The sequence below is a fragment of the Neopsephotus bourkii genome, unplaced genomic scaffold, assembly GCF_033783945.1.
Source record: "Neopsephotus bourkii isolate Nb327-2 ecotype Australia unplaced genomic scaffold, CSIRO-AGI_Nbou_v1 NB_1760, whole genome shotgun sequence".
NCBI classification, from domain to species: Eukaryota; Metazoa; Chordata; class Aves; order Psittaciformes; family Psittacidae; genus Neopsephotus; species Neopsephotus bourkii.
Window position 1 is genome coordinate 4,060,012 of NW_026902234.1, and position 18,100 is coordinate 4,078,111.

Consider the following 18,100-nt stretch of genomic DNA (forward strand, 5'->3'; position numbering starts at 1 on the left):
TTTATGTCAACAGCCCTATTTACTAAAGGTGCTTTTGCATCCTGCTCCTTTTCAGTTCTTGCAGCAGACCCCTTCAGAATGACAGTGCAAACTTCAACTTCTGTAAAATACATGCTGGTAAACGGCTGTTGCATCACTCATCTGTTCTGTAGCTTCCAGATAAATTTACCAGAATGACTTCAGGTAGGCCTTCAGCTTTACTGATGACAAAACTACAAGAAATAGATGAAGCTAAAGGGGGCCCTAAATGGGGCCTACAAGAAATCTGGAGAGGGACTTTTACAAGGGTATGTAGTGACAGGACAAGGGGGAATGGCTTTAAACTGACAAAGGGGAGGTCTAGATTAGATATTAGGAAGAAATTCTTCACTATGAGGGTGGTGAGACGCTGCACAGGTTGCCCAGAGAAGCTGTGGCTGCCCCATTCCTGGCAGTGTTCAAGGCCAGGCTGGATGGGGCTTTGAGCAACCTGGTCTACTGGAAGGTGTCCCTGCCCATGGCAGGGGGTTGGAACTGGATGAGCCTTAAGATCCCTTCCAACCCAAACCATTCTATGGTTCTATGAAAAGCAAACCACAAATATTTTACCTTTTTCTTCTAATAAACAACAAAATAGCATGACATCTGAAAAAAAACAAACAACCAGTGTTGCTAGTAGAGTTTCGCAATTAGTATTTCTGGGGAAAATATCTTAAATTTAAGAGAATGAAAACAGTATTTTCTTAAAGTTATATCAGAAAGTAATAACGGTCTAGCATACAGAATTTTCAAGTCAGGCTGGTTTTCTCTGAAAGTTTGGTGTTCATTGAAGTCAAGAATCATCTCTGTCTTGTTCTGAGTAAGAAGTGCTTTCCTTCTGACTTGAAGATCCAACATAGTAAAAGTTTTGGTAGTTCTCTCTTTCAAAAGGACCTGCATGAGCTGAAAGTTAAAAAGAAAAATGGAAATATTTTGACCATAGGAACTGTAAATCATTTGTTTGTCTCTTCCTTGAATAAAAAAAATTCTTCTCTGTTCTCTGCTGTTGAACCCAAGTTATTTTACAGATACCCAACCTTATTTTACATCAATTAACCCAACAAGAGGAGATACACATTGGATTTCATCGTAGGGCAGCAAGGTCTGATAAGAGACCACATCCACTCAGCCTGTCTCTCCCCTGATGGGGACTGCCTTTTCATGCTGAAATCCGTGCTTTCTTAAAATCAGCAGAAGTTTTGCCACTGAATTTAAGTAGGGTCAAGATTTTGCTCTCAGTTTTTGATCATTTTAATTAATAATTTCACTTGTTCTCTGTATCCCGGATTATACAGACCACTCATATGAACACTTACCATTCCTTTAAGTAATTAACTATGTCCTTATTTTTTCTCCCTTTTTAACAAATCAAAGTGTTCTCTGCCAACAAAGCTATGAACAGTGTACCCTCTGTCTCTCTGCGCCCTGATTTGCAGTATATTGTATGTTATGAAGGTGTGGAATTGGATTAAAAGCTACAGCGTGGTGCTCTGCAGATAAACCCACTGCAGGTGTGCAGTTTAATAGGATTTTAATTTGGTAACAAGTGAACAAAGAGAGGAAGCCTAGAATGGGATTTTCTAGATTAAAAAATGCTATTCATGCTGAGCGATAGCAACTGCAAGCTCTGTGATAAGGAATAAAGATCAGGCCAATTCTCTCTGAGCTGCACTTTTATAGATTATGGCTCACTCAGAGCATCTTTGTTACTGCCACCAGTTTCGGCAATTCTTAGTTCATACTACATGCTGTTGGCTGTATAACATTTCATCTGCCATGCTCCCTGTTAAGCCAGTGTGTTCAAATCTTGTATTGTCTTACTCCCCACCCTCTACATTTTTTCATGTAAAACTAACATGTTCCTCAGGAGATGGCACTAAATAGGAATATATTCTGTTTTCAAGATTATTAGCAATTATTTCCATGCTTCAAATTATATATATATTTAAAAAATGATTCAGAAATGCACTGTGCTGTTCAGTATAAATGGGAATAAAATGGTCTCTCTGCCGAGGAGTGTAATTTATATTCATCATGAACTAGGAATGGAAGACCAAAAACAGATGGGAAAGGCAGAGGAAGAGTGAAGGTGACAACTAAAAGATCATGAAGGGATCCGCTAAGCCACAGACACACACTGGTGCTGCTGATATCAGGGCAAGATTGGGAGATTCTTTTCTGATTTCTGTTACCAGTCCTCCCTCTCATTTTTCCAGGGTTACACTGCAAAACAGAGTATTTAGCACTAATTTCAATGAGATGAGGGTGGAGGTGCGATGAACAGATTTTTTTCCTAAGCCTAACAGGCTGTAGAGAAGGCACAGAAATGCCTTGTGGGACAAGATTAAAAAGGTATGGAGGTTGCTGTTGTTGGCAGTGGACAGAGTGGAGGATGGGAACTGACAAAAGGCACTGGGGCTCAGAGAGCTGCAGGGGCTGCGTGAGGTAAAGGAGTTAAAAGGAAAAATGATGAAATATACCCATGATGCAGAGAGAGAGATGCCAGGCAGCAGAAATGTGGTCCAGGAAACAGGAGTGTGACTGGTGGGTGCCACTAAGGCTGCTGAGGCTTTAGATACCCCACAGAATGAGTTGTGGCCAAAGGGGGATTAGTCAGGAGCAGGGACAGATGGTTGCTTGGGAGCATGATGATGATGATTTTTGGTGACCAAAAGTTGCAGAACACAAACCCTCATGCAATGGAAATCTATTCAAAAGATCTGTAGAGATGTGATACAAAGTGGTGGGTGATGAAGATGAGTTTTTCAGCACCCTGTGTTTTTCAGCAACCTGTAGAGTTAGTATGGACACTCAAAAAGAAGGAGCCTGCAACAGTTGAGGTGGGAGCTACCACCCAATTGAAGACACGAGTAGGCAGAAGTGCTCACTCACTATCACAGCTCCTAAAACCCTTTTGAGCTGCAGGTTCCAATTTTTCAGCTCCCTCACAAACTGCAAACACTCGAACCATCAGTAGATCTCTTTTGCAGCCTGCCATTATCAGCATCTTGTATGTGGACTGATAAGATCCATCAGCCTTTGGGATCTTTTAACTCTAAGCTCTTTCTACACTTTCCCAATCCTTCACTGTCTCCGTACCTTCTCCTCAAGTCCTCATACTCCCCATTTCATGTTTTATACCCTTCCTCTCTGACACCCCTCATCCCTCACTCTGATCAGCCTAAATATGCAAAACTGATAGACATATTTATAGGCACATTGCTTACGCAGACAAACTCTTGTCTGCTGACACCTGCATTACAGTGGGCATAGTGGGACATACAAAAGCCCGTATGGGCAGCACGGTGAAAGAGCACGGGAAGGAGGGCAGATACTGAATAAGATTTCTACTGGTTTATCTCCCAGTTTCTGACCACCAGTGGTTTAGGGAGTCCTTGCTCTTAGCCTGCACGCAGCTCAGTTTGATTTTTGACATTAAGGGGTTATAGCAGGTTGGTTCATTGTATTACATTTGAAAAACAGCAAGAGCTGTCAAACATGCCCATCACGCATATAAATCTTTCTTGGTTTGTCCCCTTTGTACCTTCTTTCTCCCTTCCCATTTTCATTGCTGAGGTACTTTTGGCATATTTTATATTTAAAAAAACAAGGGTCCATGACAGGTCTGTATAACTAATAAAGATTTTTTTTAAAACAGTCCGTTTCCAGTCCTGGTTCTAGTTTAAGGAAGCTGAATACATCTTGAGAGTAAAACAACTTTAGCAGCATCACCTTAAGAATGTTATTTTCTTCATAAGTCTTGGTGCCATTAACATTTGTCCAGCACCATTTTCTGGAAAACACAATGTTCTCTGAGATTTAAGACAAGGGCTGTTACTACATAGAAGAGACTTCTGAAAACAGATGAATGTCTAATTCATCATTTGTGTTAAGCACAGAGGCTTGATCCATGTTCCCATATGTCTTTATATTTAGCCTTGTGTTCTAGGAAGACTTAGAGTCTTTCTTGTTTCCTACCTGTATGTCATCCCTTATGCTAGTAAGTTTGAAGCAGCAGACTGACTGCAAGAAAGTCCAGTGGAGCAGAAAGATCTCAAGGATTTCATATATCTTTTGATAAAACTAACAGGTAGGTGGAGGGAAAAGAGCCTCTCAGTGCTTCTAGTAGTGAGAAAAGACCATGTCATGCACAGTGAGTGCATGCAGCCTGTTCATCAGCTAGCACAAACGCTGCTCCCAGTGCACCAGAACAGCACTGCTCTTGCTTAGACAATGCTCAGGGAATCTGGAGGGATGCCAAAGGTCTTCTGGAAACCCAAGGCAAGAATCAGGGAACTGTGATGATGTGGTGGGTGGATCCTTGATAGGATCATGGGATGGAGGTGGGATGTAAAGATTTCATTTTTACTACTTTACACACCTAAAATCCCCCAAACAATCACAGACTTCCTGAGATCCCTCCCAATTGACCTTTTTTTTTTTTTTTCCCCTTTTTTTTTTTTGTCATTTTCTTTAAAGTTAGTGTTTATTTTACCTTGCTGCCAGTGGCTGTGTCCACCGCATATCTCAGAACTCTGGAAAAACATGCTCTTTCCAAAGTTATTCTGGCTCTGCATCGAAGTTCTGAAAGCGGGCTGTAGAGTACTGGCTTGACGTTGCTCCTCTGCAAAACAGCCCCAGAGATAGCTGGGCTTGTAGTACCACAGAACAGGGAACTCATTTTGCTTTGCAACCCAGAAACTTTCATCTTCCTTCTCCTCTATACAGGACAGGAAAATGTGAGCCACAAAATCCATGAGCAGCAAGTTAAGCAAATGCCAGGATCCTAGGTTTAAAGAAAAGCAAAAATAATTTTAACAACCTCCTCATTTCCTTATCTCCGTGATGCATTCTTCTTTGAAGGGCTTCATTATAGTAATGGGCTAGACAAAGGAGCAGACTAGCACTCATCAGGTAGTACCTACAAGATTATGTACTTCCAAATATCACATCAAAAAAGGAACCAACAGCAGATTTGAAACATAAGCAAAAGCCTTTCCCCCCTTTATTTTAGCTAGAGAGGAAAGCATACTCCTGTTTATAGGCTTTCCTGCTCAAGTTCTTCCCCTACATTCACTGCTGCTTCAAGGCTTATCATCAACCACATATCACCCCCAATTCTCCCCTTGGATAAATCTTGCCAAGTAAACCCTCCTACATACATCTATATATCTTGTACCTATGACATTAAATGGCCTACCTTGCAGCTTGGGGCATAATGGCTAAAAGCCAAGACAGACTCACTGCGGCCATTGACTTTTGAATCTTACCTTGGTTGAAAGCCCTTGCAGTAAATAGTAAGTCTTCTTCCATGCCATAAACCTGCACAGCAATTCATCTAGCAATTTGTAACCTCTGCATCCCACAAACATGTTTATAGGGACATCAATGAGGAGATACCAAAATTTATATGAAAAACTAAGCTTGAAAAATGAAAAATGCTGCCTCTTTTTATGCTATATGTGTCTGAGAAGCTACTGTTTTTCCTGTTTGTCCTTTTGTGCATCTTTATATTATAGCTAAGTGGAAGTGGTTGTTCACCTATGGGACAAGGAAAAAGGCTATTATACTTGGAGTTCAAACTATGCAGATCTGGCACTAGTAGCCTACAAGTGCTTCTAACAGTCTTACAGATGTTTTCAGTGTGTTCAAGAAGACTAAGCATGAAACAACAGCTACCACTTCAGTTGTCCCTTGGGATGATACAGAGGGACGCAGTTTTGAAGAGGGAGTAGGTTGAAAAAGCTTGCATACAAAAAAGGAATGCATGGGTCACTGTCCAGCCAGTGTGGCTCAGCAATACACTCCTGAATGCCCTGGAAGGCAGGCTGGTATGGAAAGGGAGGTTTACCAGCTGACACGAAGCTTTGTGACAGAGATATGTAAAGGCATGTTTGTTGGGGAGGAGGTGGAGCTGAAAGAGCTGTAGAGGTCCCCTTAGCCCTGACTGCTGTAGCACACTTGCTCCTTGATGCCTTGCAGCGGGGGTAGCTGAACACTTCCTGTGATCACAGTTGGGCATCACCCATGTGAAGGCTGGGCTGGAAAAGGGTAAAAGTAAAACCTAAAAGTCCATTCTGAATTCAGAGATGTGAGTATGACAGTATATTATGTGTGCCAGATGTGCCAAGCTCCAAGGCAGGAGCTCCAGACAAATTTTGATTACTGGTATGAGGTGTAGTTTTGCATTAACACTGCATTAACATGATGCTCACACGTTTCCCTTAGTAATTGTGTATCCTCAGTGTGGATGTTACATATTTTGACTTCCAGGATGACGACCATTCCTGCAACAAATACTGAGATTTAAGAGTTTTCTGAAAAGCAGTGGCCCTGAGTAGGGACCTTCTACACCAGATGGCTTGTTAACAGCACATTGTCAGTCTTGTCCACTAAAACTCAATATCCTACCAGAACAGAAACATGGGAAAGAAGGGACATTATTAGATGATATAACCCCAAATCTTAAACAACCAAGGAGATAATAATGACCAAATCAATTGGAGCACCACAGCAGAAGATTAAAAAATATTTTTAACTCCCATATGTGAGAATAAATTCAATATTAGTGAAGTATAGTAGGAAGAATGTCATAAGTGAGATGAAAATATTATTTGTAACTAGTTTAAGGAAGGCTCAGCAGAAGAGGGGATGATCTCCATCATTTATGTCCCTAGCCACTGACAACTGCAGAACAGGGAAGCAGTTCATTAAACTCTTCTTGTGATGGAAAGAAGGAAGAGGATTTCATCATTGTGGGGAATTTCAATAAACATTATGCTTCCAGTGCTGCTTTTGGAATTCATTCCAAATTCCCTCATTGCCCAAAGTATTGCATGCAGCATTGGAGAGTGTTGTACAGAAATCCTGTGGAGGGAAAGACTAATTATTTTAATTACTGTAATGCAACAGCTGATGGACAAGGGACCCTACTGTGCTATGTTCCCTGCTCATAGATCCTGGTACGGCCAGTTTGCAGCCTAAATATAAGGCAAAAGGTAGCAGCTATATGCAGAAAAGGAGTCTGCACATACATGCACAAACACAGGTATTAATGGGGGAAGAATACTGAAAAATACAGAAGTCCACAACCTTAATGTACCCCTTTGTTATGTCTTTGTAAGAAATACATGAAAGTTCAGTTTTGAAGGGGAATTTCAAAGAAGATAATGAGGTTTTCTTTGGCTGTTTGTGTGAAGCCCCATCCAACAACAGACAAAAAAATAAGAAGATGCTCCACTGAAAATCGAAAAAAAAGAGGTTCATACAGCTTATCAGATGCTGCTCATAGGAGATTATACCTCTCTGCAGAATGAATAATAGGGAGAGAGACACTCTGGAAGTTTTTAAAATTGAAAAGAGAGAGTAGGTGAAGTTGATGCAATACAGAAATGGAAGAGACTGAACTTACTCAAGACATGGTTGCACCAATTCAAGACACTGAGTGAATATGACTGCACAGTCCTTTCACTTTTCCTGATGTGCACTGGGGTATGATGGATTTGATGCTTGACAGCTCAGAACCCTAAATCAGAGGCAAAACTAACCCAGCTAAAGGAGTGACCAGTTTTTAGTCAGTTTAACAGTTTAAAGAGGCTTGCTGCTGCCTAGGCAAGCACCTAAGTCAGTGGAAGGCATATGGAAAAGGAGCACATAGCTGTTGTCAGAGGTACTAGCTGCCTTTCCAGCAAGTTGCTATCACAGTGGCTCTACTCTGGCTTTATTGTACAGAAAGAACCCAAAGGACTTTGACCTACCACTTGATATATCTGTAATGTTTGTGGTTTTGGATATTAGTGGCTCTAGGTCTCCATCACACCCTTCTGCTGGGGTGTGCAGCTCTTGTAGGGAGGGAGAGCAAAGGCTCACACCTCTGGCTACTGTTCCTCATTTCCCCACAGAAAAATAATGGCTTCTGCTGAAAAAGAGAGGGAGTCTTGCCCTTCCTGCCATCTCCAGCGGCATGCTCATATTCTCCTCCCTGCTGCTTATCCTAGGGTTTGGCTCAGAGAACTAGTTTGGTAAGAAAAGGAATAATTTCATGTCCCTGACACGTCTAGGCACATCACCAGGCAAAAGGTGCTTGAATGGAGTAAGGAAGAAGTGATGCCCTATTGACTGTAGCATAAATTTATGTCAGTTAATATGATCTGGTGCCTCTGCCATCTCAGTTCAGAAAGGGGCATACCAATCAAGTCACAAAGATCCTACTTACCAAAACTGTCTGTGTTGTTGAGGGTCATAGCCTTGCTTATTGTTCTCAGTAGGAAGTTCCATCTCAAATGGAAATCTGATGCCAGTTCTCTAAACTCCTCTTTATTCCTGCTTGGCTGCAGATAGAACAAAAAAATTGCTTTATGAAAAAGTTGGTTAAAAGAATTCATTATTGTGTTGCAGACCATTTCCCTGTACAGAGTGCATACAAAGGTGGAACAAAAAGGTGTTTTTTCTGGTTTGCTTTTTTTGTCAGAATCCTAAAATAAGTTGAAAGGGACTTTTGAACATCTAGTTCAATCTCTTGTCTAAAGCATGGCCAGCTTAGTTCAGGCATTGTTCAGGTTCTGCATAGCTGCGGGATGGAGGTTCTACAGTCTTTCCAGGTTACCTCTTCAAATGCTTAACTACTCTCCTGGCAATTGTTGTTTGGTTGTTTGAGGGGTTTTTTTGTTGTTTGTTTGTTTGTTTGTTTGTTTTGCTTTCTGTCTATTGGGAATTTTCTTTGCTGAAACTTGTATCCATTGCCTTATGCCCCATGACTCTGAACACCCAGGAGAAGCTCCGTTCTGTCTTCTCTAGACTATCCGTTGAGGTAGCTGAGGGTTCTGTGATTTGAAGGCACCACAGAACTGCAAAGTACTAGTCTTAATTAAGAATGAAAAACTAGGAAATAACCAAGCTAAAGAAGTAAATTTACCCTACTTCTTCAGAAAGAGAAAAAAATCCCAAACCCAAACAACCCTTTAACCACCACTCAGACTCAAGTTAATCGGGCTGACAAGCAGCAGAATTCAGCAGTACGCTTAAGCTACCGCTAACTCAGAATCAGTGATGGAACAGGCGTGGTAGAATTGGTAACATATGGAAAGGTGCGTATGTGAGGATGGTCATACTTGAATCTTTCACAGGAGCTGTAGACATTGTGCTAGCAATTATCACTCTCCTACCACCTGCTAAAGGTCAACAGTTTTATGAATCAATGTTTTCAAGAATCATAAAGTGTTCTCCTCCTTTTTACGAACATTTTTCTTCTTAACTTTGGTTTAATAGGAACTGTTAGGATATGTGGCTATGAAATGAGAGCAGATACTGAAACTGCCCAAGTGGATATATGCACAGAGATAGGCTTGTGGTTGTTTGCACAGATGGAATTTTTGTATGCCAATTAATTCTCTCTTTTTCTGCTGCATGCATAAATTGTATTTATGCAAATCTGCAGTCTGGTCAGGTTGCTAGTGCACAATGTAGCTCCTGCAGAGTAGTGACAGTCAGCGTGTAGCTGGATAATTTGTATGATCACTCTTTCTCTTCTGAAATTATTAATTTTGTACCTGGATGACAAAAGCATGAAGATTCGAAGACACACAGTTCAAGAGAACCCGGATGTCTGTGGAAGGTGTCAGCAAAGACACTAAGTCATTCAAACCTATGAAATATAGAAGGGAGGTCATTACTTCAAGTGATTGGTTTGCTTTTTGGTTTATTTCTACAGTTTTTGACTTCATTTTTTCTTTCTTTTATCTTTAGCTTGAAATGTATTAAGACATCTGTTTATATAATTTTGATCAATGCAATTATACTGTTCATTTACTAAGGAATTGTACCCTACTTTGAAATCAGTCAGAATTCACATTTATGTCCATTTCTACTATATCTGCAGTGATCTAGTGCATTATGGCAAAAGTGGCAAGAATAAACATTTCCAATGTGAAAGCTGGAATTTGGTTATATGCAATGCCAACTTACTTATCTGAGATTTTATATGGTTGAGAAAAGAAAATACTGGCTTATCTGTTGAGGGGGAGAAAATGGTTTCAAAACAATAACAGCAAATGCAGAATTCTGTAGACCAACAGAAATACAGATAATACTGCTGCATATCAGGCAGCTGTTCCCCAAAAAGATTGGAAACTACCACCCTGTGCCAAAAGGTACATTACTGTGGCTCCTCTCTAAATTTATGCCCATCTAATGGGACATCTTACTTCAGGAAGACATATGGATAGGGTCTGTGAATCCTTGCTTATTATGAATAACAGTTTGGAAAAGCAAAGGAAACAAAAAATGAAATATATCTGCCTTGGAGAGAGTAAGACCATCATTAATATAATGAGCAAATTTAATAACAGCATTGTACTTGATTTCAAGATATAAATAAATATTTTTAAAGGGTTCTTCTGATGGTTCTGTGAAGAAAGAAAATCATTATTCCTACTGAAAGAAGTGCTAGTAAGGCTGTGGCACATCCCTTGTCAGTGAGAAAGTCAGTGGCAGAGCAGAAATGAAGAGCCGAGGTTTCCCCTCATCAGTTCTGTGCACAGCCTAGTTCAACTTGCCAGTCTCATGCTAATAATTTAAATGGCAGCCCAGTAATCTAAATATTAACTTACCATTATGTTCCTTTCTCTTTTCATTAAGCTGGCAAAGGCATTATGGCATGGCTGCATACAAACTGCATTTATTGTCTACAGGCTGCAATACAGCAAAAAGACACGAAAGCGGAAGGGCTTCGTCCACTTAAGCATAAAGTATTTTAAAATCTGGCCACAAGAAGTTATTCAGTGCACTTGAATTAATAACAGAGGAAAATGTGAAATGTAATGCTTAAAAACTTCTTTTTTTGTCAAAGAAAAGGATAAAAAATATCCCTGCTTGTCAACATTCTCCTAGAAGAAACACAAACCCCACTGCTGCTGCCACAGGAAAAAGTGAGAGTCAGGATGGAAAGCCTTTCATTCTTAACCTTTAAAGTTAGAAGGATAATATTATGTGCTCCATTCTCAGTTCTATTTGTTCTTTTCCAGCACTTCGAGTTATGGCAAGTCTGTAATTCCCATTAGGGCAGACATAATGGTAAACAAGAGGAAATGCTGGAGCTTTAACAGTGGCAAACAAGGGCTTAAGTGAATACACAAAATGTAGCAAAAAAAAATATTACATTTGAGTTCTATGTCATTCTGCGGCTCGTCTGGACTCCTAAACGCCTTTTGAACGAGGTTTCCAGGAATATCCAGAAATCCCTGTTCGATGACAGAATGCAAGTCTGATCGCAAAACAGTGACCTTGCTGTGGCTGTTCAAGACTGTTCTCATTGTCTATAGAGAATAGGAAAACAGTTAATGGCTTTCATTTTCCCAAGCCCTTAGGTCAGTCAAAAAGCTTCCTTTATTCAATACTAGACTTTACATAACCAGTCTCCAAACTGGGGGGAGAAAATAATCAAAGGAGATGAATCTTAAGTTGTCTTCAAGAGTTTTTTGTTCTGGGAGATACTCTTTTCAATGGCACTCTGCGGTGTTGTCTGTGATGAAGCAGACAGGCCAACATAATTGAAGTGTCTGGGCAATTGCCTGGGCAATTGGTTCTGCCTACAGTTATTATAGTAATGCCAAATAATGGCATTTTGTCTAAAACATTGAATGGCGTTTCAAGGCCGACTTTCCCATCGATGTTATCTGTCCTTAGCACATGTTTCAATTTAATTCAAATGCAGGTTTTCTCAAGTTGCTCAAACCTTTGAGAAAGTAAAAATAACGTTAGAAATATGATATTAGTTAAAATAATATCAGTTGGGGTTCTATCACATTTATCTGCTTATGAGCTGGATGGCCACACACAAAGAGTTGTGGTCAATGACTCAATGTCCGCCTGGAGACCAGTAACAAGTGGTGTCCCTCAGGGACTGGTGTTGGGACCGGTCTTGCTCAACATCTTTGTCGCTGACATGGACAGTGGGATTGAGTGCACCCTCAGCAAGTTTGCCGATGACACCAAGCTGTGTGGTTCGGTTGATACGCTAGTGGGAAGGAATGCCATCCAGAGGGACCTCGACACACTTGTGAGGTGGGCTGATGCCAACCTCATGAAGTTTAACCATGACAAGTGCAAGGTCCTACACCTGGGTCAGAGCAATCCCAGGCACAGCTACAGGTTGGGCAGAGAAGAGATTCAGAGCAGCCCTAAGGAGAAGGACTTGGGGGTGTTGGCTGATGGGAAAATTAACATGAGCCGGCTTCAGCGTGTGCTCACAGCCCAGAAAGCCAACCGTATCCTGGGCTGCATCAAAAGGAGCGTGACCAGCAGGTCGAAGGAGGTGATCCTGCCCCATTACTCTGCTCTCGTGAGACCTCACTTGGAGTATTGTGTGCAGTTCTGGTGTCCTCAACATAAAAAGGACATGGAACTGTTGGAACAAGTCCAGAGGAGGGCCACGAGGATGATCAGGGGCCTGGAGCACCTCCCGTATGAAGATAGGCTGAGAAAGTTGGGGCTGTTCAGCCTGGAGAAGAGAAGGCTGCGTGGAGACCTCATAGCAGCCTTCCAGTATCTGAAGGGGCCTATAGGGATGCTGGGGAAGGACTCTTCATTAGGGACTGTAGTGATAGGACAAAGGGTAATGGGTTAAAACTTAAACAGGGGAAGTTTAGATTGGATATAAGGAAGAAGTTCGGTACTGTTAGGGTGGTGAGGCACTGGAATAGTTTGCCTGGGGAAGTTGTGAATGCTCCATCCCTGGCAGTGTTCAAGGCCAGGTTGAACAGTGCCTTGGGTGAGATGGTTTAGTGTGAGGTGTCCCTGCCCATGGCAGCTGTGTTGGAAATAGATGATCTTAAGTTCCTTTCCAACCCTAAATATTCTATGATTCTATGAGTCATTTGTGAATGAATCCGGCTTCATATTTGTCCCCAGATGTATTACTCACAGCTTAACATTTGATCCTAATCTGTCACTCTTTTTTTCTTATTAATTGATAATATCACACAGTATTCCTTCAGATTCTTGATGAAATGATGAAAACAGAAAGGAAATTAAACCTGAATCTGCTAAAATTTGTTAATCTATACATTTAGTCTCTTACTTCCATATGGAAATCGATAAGATCCTAAAGCCTTTGCTGAATTTTGTGCTTTTATATGAATAATCCATGTCCAGATGAAAAATATTTTTTGTAAAATTCAGAAAAACTTCAGGATTCATACACATTTTAATAAATCCCATTCACCACGTGCTTGCCGTGACCCCCAAGTCAGCAGTGAATGTAGCTGACCATTTGTTTGCAAACAAAATTCCCAGTCTAGCAACCCTTCATCATTCTGCTAGCTTTACCAAAATAACAAAACCACTCTGATTCTCACTCCGTAATCCCCTGCAGGTAAGTTAAAGACAAAGTCTGTTTTCTTATTTTACTTGGAGTTTACAGTGTCAGGATTGCTGCTGCTTGTAACAAGAACACACAACCCAAAGGCTGGGAACTACCAGGGGCAGTATCATTAGTGTGCTGCTAACACCCAGCTCCATGCTAAACTATTTTAGTCTGGTCCCTTCAGCCATTGCTATTCAGTATACTAACTATAATTCTCTAGGTGACTGAGCGCCAGCTCTGACAACACTTAAATACAGCTTACCAGAGGCAGCAGGAATCAGCCCCAGGAAATGACACGCATCATATTCGCATTCCTTTCTTGCAGGGGATTTGCACCTTTTTATGCTCTAATTACTTGTGCGTGTCCAGGTAGTAGCAGCTGTCAGCCTGCTTTATCTACACATGATGGGAAAGTTACTTTTTTTTCTTTTGAATGATGAGCCTGCCAAAATTGTTCCCATTTTCTTACCAGGTGGCTAAATTATTGCAAAGCACTCTACAAGGGATGGTTTGGTTGCACCATTCAGAGGCTACAGCTGCACAGCTCCTCTGTAGTACTTCTCCTTAGGAGCACTCTCACCTGCTTTGACCATCAGTCTGCAGTTGAAATTCCAGGTGTGTTTTAGACAGAGAAAACTGAAAGGTTGATTAGAAATATCAAATGACTCCTACGCAAGAAGATGAGATAAACCTCAGCTTTGGCTAGAAATAACTGAGGAAGGATGTGATGGAGGTTTGCAGAGAGAATTGCATGAAGAAAAGCAGAAATTTTAAAGTAATAGAAGAAAGTTATGCAACAAATAATCAAACCCCGGAACTCACTACCCCAAGATGTTGGGGATGCCAAAATCAAGCTATTGAGTACCAAAATGTTGATATAGCCTTCATCTCAGATTGCTGGAAGCCAGGAGAATACAACGGATGATGACTGAGGTGTCACTTGCTCTGGAGCAAGGGAACATCTCATAAATAGTCCAAACAGCTTGAGTGAATGAGATGCCCAGGTTTTTTATTCCACAGATTCCGGAACATACCTTAACCATGTTAGCAAGGTCTGTCTTTCTCCTGAGTCTTTTCATAAACACTGTAACTTCTGTTAAAGAAGAAGAGGCAGATGTTTCATGTAACTGATATTTTACAGTCTAAACGACATTAACAAAGACAGGGTTTTTTAAGCTAGAAAATAGATCCCAGGGGGAGCTACGGAGGCTAAGGGAGGGCACAGCGGGGGCACACAGCCAGCATTATGGGCTGGGCTGGGGACCCTCACAGTTTAAAGCTTGCCAGTGGAAGCTGCCCAGGTCAGCACTCTTCCTTCACTGCAAATCTGTTAACCCCTGACACACAGTAAAAATGCTTGCAATATGTTTCTACATTAAATACTTCTTAATCAAGACTGGTACTCTTTTACATGCATGGTTTAAGGTGAATAAAAGCAAAGCAACATTCATTCTACACCTCCTATATTTTGTTTGGAGGGTTTTCATTTGCACCTTTGCAGCTATAATTCTGCATCACTGTTCATATTAGTTGGTTTCTTCGGTTCTATTTTTCTTCTGTTTATATTGTGTTGTAAGTATGACAAGCATCACCCAAGAATATCCCTTTTTAAGAATAAAATATAAAGTCACTGGTAATTACAGGAAAACTGAGTATAAAGCAATTTGCAAACTTCTGTAGACAGGCAATGGGCTTCAGGTGAAAATGTCTGTTTTCTGAAGTTTGTAAAAACTAGAAAGGCCAGAATGTATATACAAAGGGTTGCAGCTGATTAATTGCATATACTTCCATGTACACACATTTTAAAAACACATTACTAAGTTTGCTCTGTCAAGCACTCAAATGTAAGAAATGCCAGAATTAAGAATGTCTGCAAGTCCTCCTTGAGCGTATGAATGCTAATGCAATCTTTTGTCTACACAGGAGCCCTGCTTTGCCACTGAGGAGTTGGTGTTCACCCACTGAACAACTGAGCAACATTTCATTTTAGTCAGAATCTTCAGCATCATATATAAATATGTGTATATATGTAAATACATATTTACAAACACACACATATAGACACAACTTTATATAGTACAGACTTTTTCAAATCCTTCTTTAATGACAGTCATGGTTTCCTTATGGGACTATGGGGCTTTTTCCCTCTATATTGAACTTTGCTATAGCCATTCATTAATTCATTTGCATAAAACACTTATGAAGTGAAGAGGCAGAACAAGTCCCAAATTTCAGAGGGCAGATTGCATATTATTCAGTTTTCTACACATCTGAGAGACAGATCTTTGGAAAGATTCAGGCACATTCCAATTTACCATTAATTGGGAATAATTTTGGCTTAAATTTGTTCTCACACATTATCTGAGACTATTTGTTTTTAACTGTATTCCAACTAATTGTAGTCCTCACTAATACGGAAGTTACCTCAGCTAAAAAGATCTTACAAATAATTTCTCTGAGTGTCATAACACAGTCTTCTCTGCAGTTTAAGCAAAGATTATTTTATGAAAATCTCTATTCCTCAAACATACCTTTAGATTTCGATGTTTGGAGCTGTAATGGAAAGTATTCCAAAGCATTAACCATCCAAAGTTCAACATTTTTACTGAACAATATGACTGACTTAATGTGTTGCAGAGGCACCTCCTCCAGAAAATCATGAAGTAGGATGTTCTCCATTTCCTAGAATACACATTGATGGATCTGCATATGACTGGTGTGCTACAGATGTTTACAGCAGCATGAAACAAAATTGTGTTGATCGTTTAAATGTTAATGTAAAGAAGCCCCCCTCTTTTTTTCCAATTAAGCAATAGCTAAGCTACATTTATTAGCATAAAGAAAATGATCCTAACAATAAATATTGTTTCCTAAATTAATTACTAGACACTACTTAATAAGCAGCAAATTATTTTGATCAGAATACTGCATATTTCTATGTGGAATGTCATCAAAATAAGCAGTGTTCTCAAAAGAAAAACACCTCTCATAATTTGGAAAACAGTTATCAGTTGAAATTTCAGTCATATAACCTCAGGCCAGAACCACCGACCACATTTATAGCAGCATACTCCATTGGTATTATGGCCTTTCAAAGGAACATATAGCAGCAAAATGGCAGTAATTGCAAATTCCACTGCTTCCTTTCAAAATCTAAACTGTGCTGTCTCAGAAGAAGCCAGAACAAGACTTGAGGTACAAGTGAAAATCCCATTGTACAGCACAAAAGAAACAGCTGTACCTTTTCATAGGGTAAAAATGCCAAAAAGACAGAAACACATAATAACATAATCACAACATGCAAGTGTGTCCACAGTACCTTGAATAGATGCCTGTCATAGCTTTCCAGGAGTTGGCATACATCTGGCAAGGACATCAGTGCTATCTTCTCAGGTGGCAGAGACTTCCAGAATGACATGATACAGCCTTCCACCTGTCACACAAAGTCCTTTATGGATTTTCACTCATTTTGCACTTGTGAAACGAGAACTGTAATTCAATAAAGCAAACACACAGAAGCACAGGAGCAAAAGAATGGCTGGGGAACTGGGCTCTTTGCCTGGCCCCATCCTGGCTGGGATCTAGCATAAGTGGAAGCATCCTGGGGCTGAACCTCACAAGGAAGAGGAAGAAAGAGGAGAGAAGCAAAGAATTGTGCCATGCATATGTGGATATAATGAAAGATATGTGTTCATGGCCTTATGTTTTGTGCTGGGCTCAGACCTGTTGATGTGCCAGGAGTGCTCAGGGTTCCCAAATAGTTTAACTGAATGCTCCTTTTGTCTATAAATTTTAATCTACAATTGGATCAAACCATAGAGATTTGGTCTCTATTTGAGTTTGGATCAAACCATAGAGTAAATAAGCTACACAGAAATAATTTTACCCTTACAGTGGTTTGCTGTCATCAGAGTGTTATTAAAGCAAAGGCATACCTTGTCAAGTTCCCCCGTTCTCACCATATGTAAAATGATTTGACAATGGCTGTAGTACTCATTGGCAAGCGGTACAACCTATGACCAAAAAAAGGGTACAAAAAGATTTCACAGGCAAAGGGCTGGCTCTCTTGATCACCGAAAACAAGAACATACCATTTCATAGGGGTATTTCTTCACTACCTCTTGTTGCTCCCAAAGACAAAATCTGCTGGATTCAGGCCAAAGGTACTGAAATCTCTCTTGTTCAGTCTTAAGATAAATGACAGATGGAGAACAGTGAAAATTCTTGCTCTCAATGCATCAGAATTTATTTTGAACAATAATAATAATAATAAAAAGATCACAATCATCTTGTCAGTTCTGTTAAAAGTATGAAGTACTTTATTGAAATTGTATAACATAATTTTTTAAGATGTATTTCTTCAGAGAAATACTTGTCTTTTTTTTTTTTTTCAGAAAGTAAGGGTGATTGAAAGAAACAAGCATGGCTGACCAAATATTTAAATCCTAAGCAGTACGTGAATTTCTTTTCAAAACCAGTGAATATTTAATGCTATACGTATCTTCCACTTATGTGTTCTATAGCACTCAGGTCACAGTTGTAACCTTCTAAACAAGGCTGTAGGTAGTTGGCTCTGCTGTCAGGGTGACAGCACATTTTCATCAGCTGTCATTACATCCACTTTAGAGCATTCATTACTGCATCCGGGTGCTCCATAAAAAAAAGACAGGCATCCAGTCTCTCCTTTTTTCTTCACTTTGGTGCACATAACTCTGTTGCTTG

The 18,100-nt window shown here is 40.3% G+C and overlaps 1 protein-coding gene across 2 annotated transcripts; it reads right to left on the reverse strand.

Annotated features, from left to right (window-relative positions):
- Positions 1 to 689: 689 nt before the first annotated feature.
- Positions 690 to 17,584, reverse strand: RFX8 (regulatory factor X8). 2 transcript variants are annotated; one of them, XM_061377630.1, is made up of 10 exons: positions 17,470 to 17,584; positions 17,314 to 17,391; positions 16,698 to 16,811; positions 15,910 to 16,060; positions 14,413 to 14,471; positions 11,174 to 11,330; positions 9,567 to 9,661; positions 8,234 to 8,348; positions 4,514 to 4,804; positions 690 to 921 (listed from the first exon to the last, which is right to left on the reverse strand). In XM_061377630.1, the coding sequence occupies exons 1-10, from the start codon at positions 17,470 to 17,472 to the stop codon at positions 812 to 814; spliced, it is 1,173 nt and encodes a 390-aa protein (XP_061233614.1). In that variant the 5' UTR covers positions 17,473 to 17,584; the 3' UTR covers positions 690 to 811. The 2 variants fall into 2 exon arrangements, with proteins under 2 accessions (XP_061233614.1, XP_061233615.1); XM_061377631.1 differs by lacking the exons at positions 14,413 to 14,471; positions 15,910 to 16,060.
- Positions 17,585 to 18,100: the final 516 nt, after the last annotated feature.